This window comes from Prionailurus bengalensis, chromosome D2 (assembly GCF_016509475.1).
Source record: "Prionailurus bengalensis isolate Pbe53 chromosome D2, Fcat_Pben_1.1_paternal_pri, whole genome shotgun sequence".
Taxonomy (NCBI): domain Eukaryota; kingdom Metazoa; phylum Chordata; class Mammalia; order Carnivora; family Felidae; genus Prionailurus; species Prionailurus bengalensis.
In genome coordinates this window covers 61,289,305-61,302,990 of record NC_057351.1, presented here as the reverse complement: position 1 = coordinate 61,302,990, position 13,686 = coordinate 61,289,305, and the positions used below count along the sequence as shown (strand labels likewise).

Below are 13,686 nucleotides of genomic sequence, written 5' to 3'. Positions count from 1 at the left end.
GCAAGTTACTTAACCTCTTTAAGTTTCAGTTTATCCATCCATAAATGGGGTTAATAATCATACTTACTTCACAAGGTTGTTTTAAAAATTAAATGAGATAATAGGTGTAAAGACTTTAGCATGGGCTCCAGCACATAGCATGTTAGTGGTTATTATCATCTTCCAATTCATTTTTGTTCATGTGTCATTTTTCTTCCCATCTGCCTCCCCACTGGAGGGAAAGCTTCATGGCAACGAGCCCTCATCTATTTTGTACACATCTATTTTGTATCCTCATGCCTAGGAGAGTGTCTGGCCTGTCGTCAATGCTTAGTATGCATTTGCTAAACAACAGAATGAGCCCCTCCCATCAGAGCATCCCTGGAACCCCAACTCTCACCCTAGAACTTCAGTTCCAGAGCCAGACCTAACTAGCCCCCTGCCCCCCGCCCCAGGGCAGCCAGAGCAGAGAGAAAGCCAAGGCCTCCCACCTGCCTGCCAGTGATTCCATCTATTTCCTTCTCCTCCTCTCCTAGACCTTCTTTTCTCTCTGCCCGCCCCCCCCCCCCCACAGGCATCAGCACCTGCTCATTTCCCAAAGCAGCAGGATCCGGGTAATGACCTCTGATAAGCATCTTTTAATAAACCCTGTAGCTGGCTCTGTCATCCAGAAGCTATATTCTCTCCCCTTCTCACCCTCACCCCCATCTCCTCCCACTTCCTGGGCTGGCCCATAGTGCCTTTGGTGTCTCCAGGCAGGCCCCCAGATCTCCTGGGCTTCTGGACTCTGGCTCGCTGGGGAATGGCCAACAGGCAGCCCAGCCTATTCCATAAGCTTGACCCTCCCCAGAGGCCTCTGATCTCAGCAGCCTGGCCCAGCTCTGCCTGTGCCACCCTGCCTGACCGCTGGCCCGTCCACTTCCCTCCATCCCCATAGGCAGGTTTCTCAGGCGTTACCAAGGAGACCACTTGCATCCAGCCCAGGGTTGCCAAAGCAACCAGTTCAGTGAGAAGCAGCCCCTAAGCCTCTAGCCCTTGGGAGAGTCACAGACCAAAAGGAAATAGGCCTGGGCAGCTGGCACACCGGGATAGAGGCATCCCTGGCATTCCCCTGGGCAGTGCCCAGCTCCTGCCCTCCTTCCTCCCCCTTCCTCCTCCCTCTTGCTCTTGCCTATCCAGCCTCCATCTTGGCCTCTGTGATAGAGAACCAAAACCTGACCCTCAATGTGCACATCTTGGAAGTGAGCACATGCCATCCCAGAGGGTCACGGAAAAGAAGGCCCCAATATACAAAACTTCCTCCAAGACCGATTTTCTCCCTCGTGAGCTCTGGTGTTCTGGGTAGAAATCCCAGCCCCACCACTTCTGAGGTCGATGTTTCTGGGCAGCATTCTTAGGCAAGGATTCAGGGGAGGAGGTAATGGGGAGTGACTACTTACTGGGTACAGGCTTTGCTTTTGAGGTGATGAAAATGTTCTGGAACTAGACAGAGGTGGTGGTTGCACAACATCGTGAATGTACTAAATGTCACTGGATTGCACGGTCCAAAACTGTTAAAATGGTGAATTTTATGTAAATCCTACCACAATTTAAAAGAAGATGGGAAGTGGCCCATCCAATCCTCATCTATGGGTGACCACTGGGCTGGGTAGCCCTCCCCGAAGGTTTTCCAAGTTACCATCCCGTCAGCACTTAGCACTAAGCAGGCAGGCACTCAGAAGGAGCTGGCAAAGGAGGAAGATCTTTATTCTCTGTATTTGTCTCCAGGAAGCTGGAGTCCCCTGCCCCAGTGACCCTGTGCCTGTAACTGAGAATATACACACACACTTACTGACTCCCACCTCCAAGCCTTTGCTGTATGTCCCTTCCCCAACCCTCCTCCCCACACCCTAGCACTCCTGCTGCATTCCTTATCATCTATCCAATTTCTGCCGTTCCCTCCATGTCTGGCTCACATTCCTCCCAGGTTCCCCATTTCTGACCTATGCCCACACACATCTGGGATTTCCGTGGTCCAACCAAGCACTTGGCCCTATTCCCTCCCTCAGCCTTGCCTCTTCAAGTAGATCTTCAGCTTGTGAATGTACCGGGATGGCAGGAGCCCTCACCTCTCGGTCAAGCATCCTTGTAACTGTCTCTTGGTCCTAAGCCCAGAGCTATGCCTTGGATCTCTCCCCTGGACACTCCTAGACCAACACTGTTCAGACCCCAGTGGGAATCACTGGCAGTGAGGTGAAGTTAGCGTGTCTCCAGGGAGAACACCAAAGTCTACTACCTGACAGGTGAAGGACGAGCTTCATTTCATGTCAGCCTGACAGCCGGACTAATCTTAGATCTCCAATGTGTCCCAGGGTCCCTATTATGTCAGACCCCTTCCAGCTGTTTTAATTAAAATGGGGAGAAATCAATAGAGATTTCAATTATAGAAGGAGAGAGAGAAAAAAAACAAAACAAAGGAGAGTTCCCCACCCCCAGCAAATTTCTGTATGGACACCGATAATCTAATTCACTGATAATGAATTAGAGCCGAACACAGGGTGGGTACCGAAGCAATCCGAGCACAAGTCCAGGTGGACAGGCTTAAAGTCAGAGCCAGTACTGAGGTCAACACCAATACAGTTGGAATGGAATTCTGGATGACCACTGATGTATCAGAGAAGACTACTAGGCCAATGCTGTTTTAGCTTGAAGAGAATTTTGAGTAGACACAAAAACAGAGTAAAGATGGCTTTATTAGGGTAGGAGAAGTCAGGATCAGTGGACCCTGGACAAAGGACACCCATAGGTGGCCATCATGGGCACACCCTAATCTTTCATCTCAGGCTTGGAAGGAGCAGAATCAAAACTCTCATGGCCATCTCCACTAGGTGTATGGGTAGGGACAGGGGAGTGGAATCTGGTAAATCAAGCCTGAAAGGGGATGGGCAGAGAGAGGGAGACGGCTAGAGAGAGAACTTCACCACCATTTAGTCCCATGGAAGAAGAACTGATCCCCACAAACCAGGGAGGCAGCATAAGTAGAGTTTCCACTTAAGTGGAGGCCACATAAGTGGGGAGTCATGCAGAGGAGAAGGTTAGAGTGGGGGCAAGGAGGTGGGAGGATCCTAGACCCTCTCCTGCCCATTCCCTCCCTTACCAAAGATTCTAGTCACAGAGACCTCACCTCCCCACAATTCCAAACTTTAGGTAAAAAGACGTATAATTACTGAAGCCTTCTCTGAGCTTCCCTAGGGTCAAGGATGGAGCAAGCCAGCCTTTTGGGGGCAGTTTGTGAGCCATTAAACCCCAAGTCAACTCACTAGCTCAGCTACTCTGCCCTTGAAGGGTTCAGCCTGACTTTGCCATGTTCTCTTGACTGATGCACAGAGTAACTAGGCAAACACTCTCCCTTCCCCCCATTCTTCTCACTTGTGAGGGAGGACACTGAATGAGAAGATGTCCACAGTTTCCTCCATCATTAAGAATCTGTTTTCAATGTTCATAAGTAGTTGTTATGCATGTTAATACTTATAGCTTATTCCTGATGATAAAAAAATAATATTGCTTATTGCAGAAATTTTTTAAAAGAGCAAAATATAAAAAGAAAGAAAAAAGAAAAAATCTTATGTGATCCCATTACCCAGAGAAAAACCAATGTTACCCTTTTGGAAACTTTCTTTCCAGGATTGTTTGATATTTTTTTTTTTGTATTCATATATTTTTAAACAAAATTGGGATCTCACAGTCTATATATTTTTTTGTCCTGCCTTTTTCAACTGTCATTATGGTGCTGCACTGAGCATTTTCCCAAATCATCAAATATTCTTCAAAAATACAATTTTAAAGATTGCATAATACTCCACCAAGAGGACATACCATGATTACGGGGCATTTAGGTTATTTTCCTAGTATAAACACAACTGCTGTGAACATCCTAACCTAATGTATAAGTATTTGCCTGGATCTCCATTTTGCTAGGATCAGCTCCTCTAAGAGTAATCACAAGGCCAATGAATATGCTATTTTAAAAGGTCTTGACATGTACCACCATATTCATTTCCAGAAAGACACAACAAACCTACCGATTTTCCCAAACTGAGAGCGGAAGTTCTGAAATGGTCGGAGCTAGAACACAGGATGGTGGTCCCATCCCTCCTCCTCTCCCCTAGTCTGGAAGGTTAACTGTCCAGCAAAAGAGAGGACAGAATCTAGTCAGGAGATACAGATGTGCAGCCTAGCTCCGCTGCTTGCTGGCTTCGGAAACCAAAAACAAGCATTGGTTCTCCTCAACTGTGAAATGGGTATGATTAGCTTTGCTGACTACCCACAGCAGTTTCCTCGCTCACACGAAAAGGTGTTTGCAAAAGTTCTTTTCAACTCTAATGTTTTGTCAAGGGGTATTACCATATCCTTCTCATCACCCAAGGGGCTGAGGAAGTGGGTTGTTCTTTGGAGAAGACTAAGGGCTTCCCTTCCCAGCTCTTAGCCATCAGAATGCCCAGGACAAGTGCTGGCTGGTTCTGAAGGTGATAGAAAAGCAGCTTCCGGAAGGGAATCAGTGGGGTCTGAGGGCTTGGGAGGACACAGCTGTGTCTTGCAAGGGTCAGAGAAAGCAGTGGAAGCTGCAGGGCCGAGGGCTGGGCCAGGGCTTCCTTGGCGGTGCTGGGTAGGTCTGGGGATTGAGATCGCAAAGACCTTCCTGGTAAATGTTCCTCCGTTTCAAGGCTCCCAAGCATCTCCTGTCTAGGCTTCCGAATGGACATCTGGCCTTTGGAGGAACCAGAAACCAAGCTGAGTCAGTGGATGCAAAAAGTCAACAGAGCTCTGGCCCCTTCTTCCAGGCTGCTATAAGTCAGTCCTGGATCTTTAAGATCCTGCAATGGAAGATGCAACTAGTGCTTCCAGCGTGACCTCTCCAGCCCTGGGCAGATGAAGAAGGAGACTGTGATGCTTCCCTTGAGGAGCACAGCTGGCCGGTCTGAGCCTCCTGCCACACTCCCCTACCCACTGGGCAAATGCCCTTCCTCACTCCAGCACGGTAGCATCATGGCCTGAATTAACTCCAGTACGACGTTCCCAGTGCTGGTGGGGGAAACTGCGCAGACCCCACAGAACGCCATCCTTCCGGGTTTTCAACATCACCACCCCCAGCCCCCCCACTCCCGGCCCCCCACCAGGGCCAGATGCGCACCTCGCGTCTCCAAACACACACAACAGGTGGCACCTGCCCTTCCTCCCCAATCACACCTCTTCACCTCTCCCTGCCCTTCCACCTGCGCCCCAGTCCTCCGGGCTGTGCCGGGCCCGGCGGAGCCTCCCTTACCTTTAAGGGTCTGGGGGTGGCCCCGCGGCGCCCGGCTCGGATTTCCTCGGGGCAGAGAGGGGATACTGGAGAAGTTGTTACCCATGGCATCCGGCCCCAGGGGGTTCGGCACTCGCGGGGGGCAGGCGAGGTTGGGCAGGAGCGGAGGCACCGTGTGCGAGTGTGTGCGCGCGCGGGCGCGCGCCGCCGGGGGAGGGCCCTGCTGGGGCTGCGGCCGGGGGCGGGCGGGCCGCCGCTCTCCTCCCTCTCTCGGGGCCGCGGCGTCCTCGGCTGGTCCTGCCCGCCGCGGGGGTCCTCGCGCCAGCCGGCTACCTGCCCGCCATTCCCCGCGGCGGGGACGGGGACCGCGGGCGGGCCCCTGGGCCGGGGCCGGCGGCGCCCGGGGCTCCCCTCTTCCTCCGGCTGGCGCTCGGGTTCCGGCTGGTGGTGGGCGGCGCGGAGGCTCCGGCACGCTCCCCCGGGGCCATAGAGTCAGGGCTCCCGGCGAGGGAGGTCGGCGGCTCGGTGGCAGGCTCGGTCCCCGCCCGCGGGGACGGCCGCTGCGGCGACGTGCGTGGCGCCCTCCCGCCCGCGGGTCCGCATGGAGCGGGGCTCTGTGGAGCGCGGGGCGTGCTGGGCGCTCCCGCCCCCGCCGGCTCCCTCCCGCGACCGCCGCCCCCGCCCCTTGCCCGCAGCCGTCGCCAGGATTCCCTGGCTCCGGTTGTTATGGTGACAGCTGCGCCGGTGAATGAGCGTCTTAGTGACACGCGCGCGCCCGCGCAGCCAGATGTGGCCCCGGGGCGCGCCGCGTTCCCGCTGCCACAAGTTGTCCGCGGCGCCGGGGCCGGCCCGGGTCGGGGTGAGCTAGCAGGCGGATGGGCGGGGGTGGGGCGCCGGGAGACGGACTCATTCCCCGCACGGGCAGTAGAACCAGGTCTTGAAAACAGAAACAGTGCAGCAAGAAGGTTGAGCTCCCTGGGTGCCAGGCGCGAGGCGAGTTAGCTCTACAGTCTCCCTGGAGCCAGGTACAGGGCCTGGCACACAGTAAAAGCTCAAGAAAACAAACCAAAAAAAAAAAAAAAAGTTTTTTTTGATGAGTGAATGGATGATGTAATAAACGAGGTGAGATGAGAAACCCCTGCATTTGACCCTCCGCCCTCAGTTACATCCGAGGTGCACGGGCAAGGGCTCAGAACAAAAAGCCCCTGCACACATCGCACTGGGGGCCGTTGGACCAATACAGAGCCAACCTAGGAGGCGGGGTTGCTGGCCAAGCTGGGAAAACAGATCTCAGGGACAAACCATCAGACAAACCACCAACTCTGAACTGAGTGGTTCTGTCAGCTCTAAGAGGTGGGGGGAGCCAGCCTCTGTGGCCCTTAGCAAAGAAGGCTCCCTGGGGGAAGGGGCTTCAGCAAGTTGTCTGTTCACCTGACCCCAGTCGATTGGCGTAGAAGATGAGCCAAGGTCCCTCAGACAGAGAATCTGCCTTCCTGCTCCTCTAGGTCACCTCTAGCTCTCTGCCTGGCTTCAGCAACTTTGATCCAGAATCCAGTGAGGGTGTAGGCTGGCAACAGGCATCTCATCCATCCTCTTACAGAAGGTTCTTCCCTCAGGTCTCATGTGATGGCTCCTTATTATTCAGGCACAGTTCATGTGTCACCTCCTGACCATACCATACCCCAGCCCCTAGGAGAATGCCTGGCACATGACAGACTATCAAAAACTACTCGTGGAATGGGTGAATCGGCCTGCCTGCCAGCAGAACTCCACTAAGATCCCTGGAGTGAAGCTCTTTATGCCCCTCCCCTGCCCCCTGCCCCCCACCCCACTGCAGCCATCACATCCATAGATGTCTGGGACTCCAGGCGAGCTAGAAATATCCGTGACAGCTGCTCTCTGGGGTCTGGAGGGAAAGACAGCCCCCACCCCCGCCTCCAGCTTCTGAGATGCCCAGGATCACGTGCCCAAGCCAGCTGCAGAATAGAGATGGAGGTCAGGGGTGCTGTCTTATTTATGGACATATCTTCCCAAGGCTCACTCCCAACCAATGACTCATGCATCAGAAATCCATGCGCTCTGAATGGCAGCACACTCACACATTTGCGTACACACCTCTGCACTCTCCCGCACGCTCATTTCTACACAAGTGCACACATAGTCTCACACATATTCATATACCCCCTGAAGTCTGCTGCAGTGAGGTCACTGTGAACCGCTGCTGGCCGCGGAATAAATCTGAAGGCTCCGTATAGACCAGACTAATTCTTCTGGAGTGTGAAGTGCAAGGCTCTTGGTAGGATTTGCAGAGGGTGGCTGCAGGGAGGCTAGGCCTGTCCTAGAGTCCCACCCCTCCCTTCCCCAGGGAGGAGGAGCTGATGCCTGGGCCAGGGGGTGGGGGTGGGGCATGGGGGCCCCAAAGGTAGAGGACAGCAGGGATGCCAAGACGCCACATGGTCTGAACCTGGGGCTGTGGGCAAAGCAGGGGAGAGACAGAGAAGATCAAAGGGAAGAGAAAGTGAGGGCCAGAGACTGGTGCCCATCAGAGCCCAGGGGCAGCAACAGGCTCTGCAGGGGTCCTAGGGAGCCCCACAGGAAGGTGAGAGGGATCAGGGACCAACGCAGGGGACTGAGAGCAGGATGGAAATCTCCCCTGACCCAAGAAGGCTGAGGAGATAATGGAATATCAGCAGAGCCAAGAGAGGATGAGGCAAGCAAGGCATCCCTGGCATAAAAGACAAGGAGGCGCTGGCTGTCAGGGTCGTGCAGTGCCAGCCCTGCACTTGCTCCAGCCTGAGAGTGAGTGCCTCTGAAATCTTGCACCCTAAGCCACCTCCCTAGCATAGCCCTAGCCCTTCCGGGGAGCTCTGTACTGTGGGAAGGGACACCACGGTCAAGTGCCAACTGGGTGCAAGTGTCTGGCCAGGCAGGGACCTAGAGAAAGCAGGTGGGACCCCGTGGGACCCAGAGAAGCTGAGAGTGACCCCTCTGAGGGGTCCTGTGTCTCAGAAACCCTTTTCTGGTAAGGGCTGTGTTTAGACGCAGCTCAGAGGATCAAAAAAGTCCAGCAGCCTCCTGCCCACTGGACATTGGGCAGAATCCCTGAGGCCTCCAGGCCATTCTTCACCAAGGCAGCTGCCAGGAGGCAGGGAGGTAGCCTGTGTGGCCCCGAGGGTCCTTCCTAGCCCCGTCCTGGAAGAGAGGAGGAAGAAGGATCCTGCCAGGGAGACAAGGCTGGATGAAATCACTGTCTTGATGGTTTCAATGGAAGCTATTAATACCCATGAGGTGGGGATCCAGAACCAGTCACCGTGGCAACCCCGCCTCCCCGGTAGTGTAGACTCTGAAGGCGGTGCCCGGGGGGGATGGGTGTTAGACATACGTGTTTGCCTGTGTGTGCTTGTGTGTGCATATGTGGCTCTCCACACTGATAAATAATAAAATATTTGACTGAGAATAATAAATTCCTTCCCTGAGAACCTGTAAGCTAAGCGCACAACCAGCCACAGGGAGGGTCCCCACCCGGCAAGCAAGAGTGGGGTTCATCTAGGCCAAGCTGGGCTCCACGAAACTTGAGACCACCCAAGTCAATACATGATACCTCTCTCCCTGTCAAGAAACTAACCTTAAAATTAGAAAAGGCCGGGGCGCCTGGGTGGCTCAGTCGGTTAAGCGTCCGACTTCGGCTCAGGTCATGGTCTCACGGTTCGTGAGTTTGAGCCCCGCCTTGGGCTCTGTGCTGACAGCTCAGAGCCTGGCGCCTGCTTCGGATTCTGTGTCTCCCTCTTTTCTCTCTGCCCCTCCCCGCCGCTCACGCTCTGTCTCTCAAAAATAAATGTTAAAAAAAAAAAAAAGCCACAACCATGCTTAGGCTGGGGGAGAGGGCCCCCCTGTCATCCCCCAAGGCCCAGTCCATAGTTATCGGGCGATCAGAAAACCTGTACTGCCTGTCCTGCCTGGACTGCAGGAGGTGGCTAGACATGTTAGAGGGGGAGATCCCTGACTGCCTGACACATAATAGATACCCAATAAATGTTTATTCAGTGAATCCGTGAATAAATAAATCAGTGAATTCACCTATCAGCGGAGTTACTTAGTCAACCAAAGACCCTTGCTCCGACCAGCCCACCTGGCCTGTTCCCTTGTCAACAGTACCTTTCGCACAAAGTTTTCCCTGAGGCCGCGCCTTCCCTCCGAGGGATGAGAGTCTGTTCCGCCCCATGGAATGAGTACCAGGGGCTTTGGAATTCAGCGCCTCTCATTGCTCCAGTGACCATTTATTGAGCACTACCTGTATACCTGGCACGGTGTGAGGTGCAGTTTCCCTGCCAGCCCCACGGGGGAGCCTCTCCCGTGCTTTTGTGTATTCCGGTTTCCTACCTCCCAGGGCTAAGGCTAGGGCCGAACACACAGTAGGTCTCAACATTGTCAAGATACCAGTTTTTCCTGACTTGATCTATAGAGTCAATGCATCCCAATCAAAATCCCAGCAAGTTATTTTGTGGATATCGACAAACTAAAGTGTGTGTCCAGAGGCAGAAGACCTGACATAACCAACACAATAGTGAAGAACAAGGTTGAAGGACTGATGCTACCCAATTTCAAGATTTATATAAAGCCACAGTCATCAAGACAGTGTGCGACTGGTGAAAGAATAAACAGATGGGTCAATGCAACAGGATAGAGAGCCCAGAAATAAACCCACGGAGAGATAGTCAACTGACCTTTGACAAGGAGCAAGGGCAATATAATGGAGCAAAGGTAGTCTTTTCAACAAATGACACATGAACAACTGGACATCCACATGCATAAAAAGAAATGAATCTAGACACAGACTTCGCACCCTTCACAAAAATTGACTCAAAATGGACCAGAGACCTACACAGAAAATGCAAAACTATAAAACTCCTAGAGGATGATATAGGAGAAGATCTAGATGGCCTTGGGTTGGGTCGTGACTTGTTAGATACATGAGCCATGAAAGAAAGAATTCGTAAGCTAGAATTCGTTAGAATTAGGTTTTTCTGTTCTGCAAAAGACACCATCAAAAGAATAAAAAGACAAACCACAAAGACTGGGAGAAAATATTTGCAAAAGTTTTTAAGTTTTATTTGTTTAAGTCATCTCTACACCCAGTGTGGGGTTTGAACTCATGACCCTGAGATTAAGAGTCACATGCTCTTTTGACTGGGCCAGTCAGGTGCCCGCTGCGAAAGACATATCTGATAAAAGAACGTTACCCAAAATATATGAAAAACTCTTAAAACTCAACAATAAGACAACAAATAACCTGGTTTTCAAAATGAGCCAAAGATAGGGGCACCTGGTTGGCTCAGTCGGTTAAGTAGCCAACTTTGGCTCCTGTAATGATCTCTCAGATCAGGAGTTCAAGCCCTGCGTCGGGCCCTGTGCTGTTATCTCAGAGCCTGGAGTCTGCTTCAGATTCTGTGTGTGTGTGTGTCTCTCTGCCCCTCCCTGGCTCATGCTCTGTCTGTCTCTCTGTCTCTGTCTCTCTCTCTCAAACAAACAAATAAATAAATAAACATTAAAAATAAAACAAAATAGGAGCACCTGGGTGGCTCAGTCAGTTAAGTGGCCGACTTTGGCTCAGGTCATGATCTCACAGCACATGAGTTTGAGCCCTGCATCGAGCTTCGGATTCTGGAACCTGCTTCGGATTCTGTGTCTCCCTCTCTCTCTGTCCCTCTCCTGCTCATGCTCGCTCTCTCTCTCTCTCTCTCTCTCCTTCAAAAATAAACATTGAAAAAATTTTTTAAATAAAAGGAAAAGTGCCAAAGATGTTAACAGATCCCTCACCAAAGAAGATATACAAATAGCAAATAAGCATATGAAAAGATACTCCATATGTATGTCATCAGGTAAATGCAAATTGAAACAACAAAGAGATACCGCACACACTTATTATAATGGCCCAAATCCAGAACCCTGGCTGCACCAAATGTTGGTGAGGATATGGAGCCGTAGGAATGCTCATTCATTGCTAGTGGGAATACAAAATGGTACAGACACTTTGGAAGACCAGTTAGTGATTTCTTAAAAATTTAAATGTTCTCTTACCGTCCAATCCAGCAATTACACTCCCTGACACTTACCCAAAGGAGTGGAAAATGTACGTCCACACCAAAACCTGCCCAAAGATGTTTATAGCAGCTTTATTCATGTCGAAACTTGGAAGCAACCAAGATGTCCTTGGGCAGATGAGTGGATAAACAAAAACTGTGGTACATCCAGACAACAGAATATTACTTGGTGCTAAAAAGGAATGAGCTATCAAGCCGTGAAAGACATGGGGGAAACTTAAATGTATATTACTAAGTGAAAAAAATATGAAAAGGCTACTTACTGTATGATTCTAACTATATGAAATTCTGGGGGCGCCTGGGTAGCGCAGTCGGTTAAGCGTCCGACTTCAGCTCAGGTCACGATCTCGCGGTCCATGAGTTCGAGCCCCACGTCGGGCTCTGGGCTGATGGCTCAGAGCCTGGAGCCTGCTTCCGATTCTGTGTCTCCTTCTCTCTCTGCCCCTCCCCCCTTCATGCTCTGTCTCTCTCTGTCTCAAAAATAAATAAAAACGTTAAAAAAATTTTTTTTTAAATTCTGGAAAAGGAAAAACTCTGAAGACAGTAAAGAGATTAGTGGTTGCCAAAGGTTAGGGGGAGGGAAGGATGAACAGAGCACAAAAGAAACCATGAAACTATTCTGTATGATAATGTAGTGGTGGATACATGTCATTACACACTTGTCTAAACCCCGTAGAATGTACAACACCAACAGTGAACCCTCATATAAACCAGACTCTGGGTTACAATATGTCAGTGCAGGTTCATTGATTATAACAAATGTACCACCTTGGTGGGGGATATTGATGATGAGGGAGGCTACCCATGTGTGGGTGTATATGGGAAATCTTTGTATTTTCCATTCAAGTTTTCTGTGAACTTAAAACTGCTCTAAAAAATAAAGTCTATTTTTTATTAAAAAAAAATTTTTAATGTTTATTTTTGAGAGAGAGACAGAGCATGAGCTGGGGAAGGGCAGAGAGAGAGGGAGACACGGAAACTGAAGCAGGTTCCAGGCTCTGAACTGTCAGCACAGAGTCTGACGTAGGGCTTGAACTCGTGAACCGGGAGATCCTGACCTGAGCTGAAGTCTGCCGCTTAACCACCTGAGCCACCCAGGCACTTCTAAAGTCCATTTTTTAAAAGGATCATCTTACCCTCCTCCTATGGGGCACACACATTAGACTAATGATTCTCAAACTTAGCATGCATCAGAATCATATACAGGCAGAGGGGCAGGGAGAGAAGAGAACATGGCTGACAAAATGCATATTCCCAGGCCTTGCCTTAAGAGATTATGGGAAAGCAGGGTAGGAGGTGTCTGGGCAGCGAGGGGGAGTCCCAGCCCCTTCCTCTGCTCCACAGACAGACTTGCCATCTGGGAGATAGCCCCTAGGTCCATGGTCAATTGTAAGATCTTCATAAACCCCCAAACTTTTATCCTTGGAGCGTATCAGGTCAAACATACTAAAATATACTACATCCCACATTAAACATAATTTTCTTACCTTAAACATTTTGAGAGGATTTATGTAAATTTGGTTTTTGGAATCATTGGACTTCAAGGAACTCATTGAATTTACAATTGGTTTTATTTCTAAGCAATCATGCATGTGTTGGATTTCTTGCCAAGTGAGAAAAACCTACAATTGTCTTTAAACATAATGAAATCTTTATGAGTACTCATTTAATGATTAATGAAGTTGACACAACATTAAATTTTGTAGGCAGGTAAGTAAATATTTATTAATTTTGATTTTGAAATTTTTTCATCATAATTTGGAGCCAATAATGTTTTTTCCCCCCAGTCTTAAGCAGACCCTTAGAAAGCTCATAGGCCCAAGTATTGAGACTATCATGCCCATGGACAAAATCCAGAACTGAGGTCAAGCACTCCTAAGGTTGCGTCTAAAAGGAGAGTGGAGGGAATCCTGGGTGGCTCAGTCGGTTGAGCACCCCACTCTTGATTTCGGCTCAGGTCATGATCTCACAGTTCGTGAGATTGAGCCCCACATTGGGCTGTGTGCTGACAGCGTGGAGCCTCCTTGGAATTCTCTCTTTCCCTCTCTCTCTCTCTGCCCCTCTCCTGCTCGCATGCACCTGCGTGCACATGTGTTCTCTCTCTCTCTCTCTCTCTCAAAAAAATAAACATTAAAATAAAATTAAATTAAATTAAAGTTAAATAAAAGGACAGTGGAGGCCCCTGCTATGCACAGAAAGGAAAAATACCCAACACCAGAAAGAAGACAAGTATCCCTGTCTAGGAAACCTGTATAGTGACTTCAAAGGAGTCCAGCACCCCTCTTGAACCATCCCAGGACTACTGGCTCACTAATAGTGACAGGT

General features: G+C 50.5%; 1 protein-coding gene across 1 annotated transcript in view; it reads right to left on the bottom strand.

Annotated features, from left to right (window-relative positions):
* Positions 1-5,515, bottom strand: part of NEURL1 (neuralized E3 ubiquitin protein ligase 1) — a 79,137-nt gene extending 73,622 nt beyond the window's left edge. Inside the window, exon 1 of the mRNA XM_043597438.1 lies at positions 5,282-5,515. Coding sequence (XP_043453373.1) covers positions 5,282-5,366 — 85 coding nt within the window. The 5' untranslated portion in view covers positions 5,367-5,515. The remainder of the gene's footprint in view (positions 1-5,281) is intronic.
* Between the last annotated feature and the right edge of the window lie 8,171 nt (positions 5,516-13,686).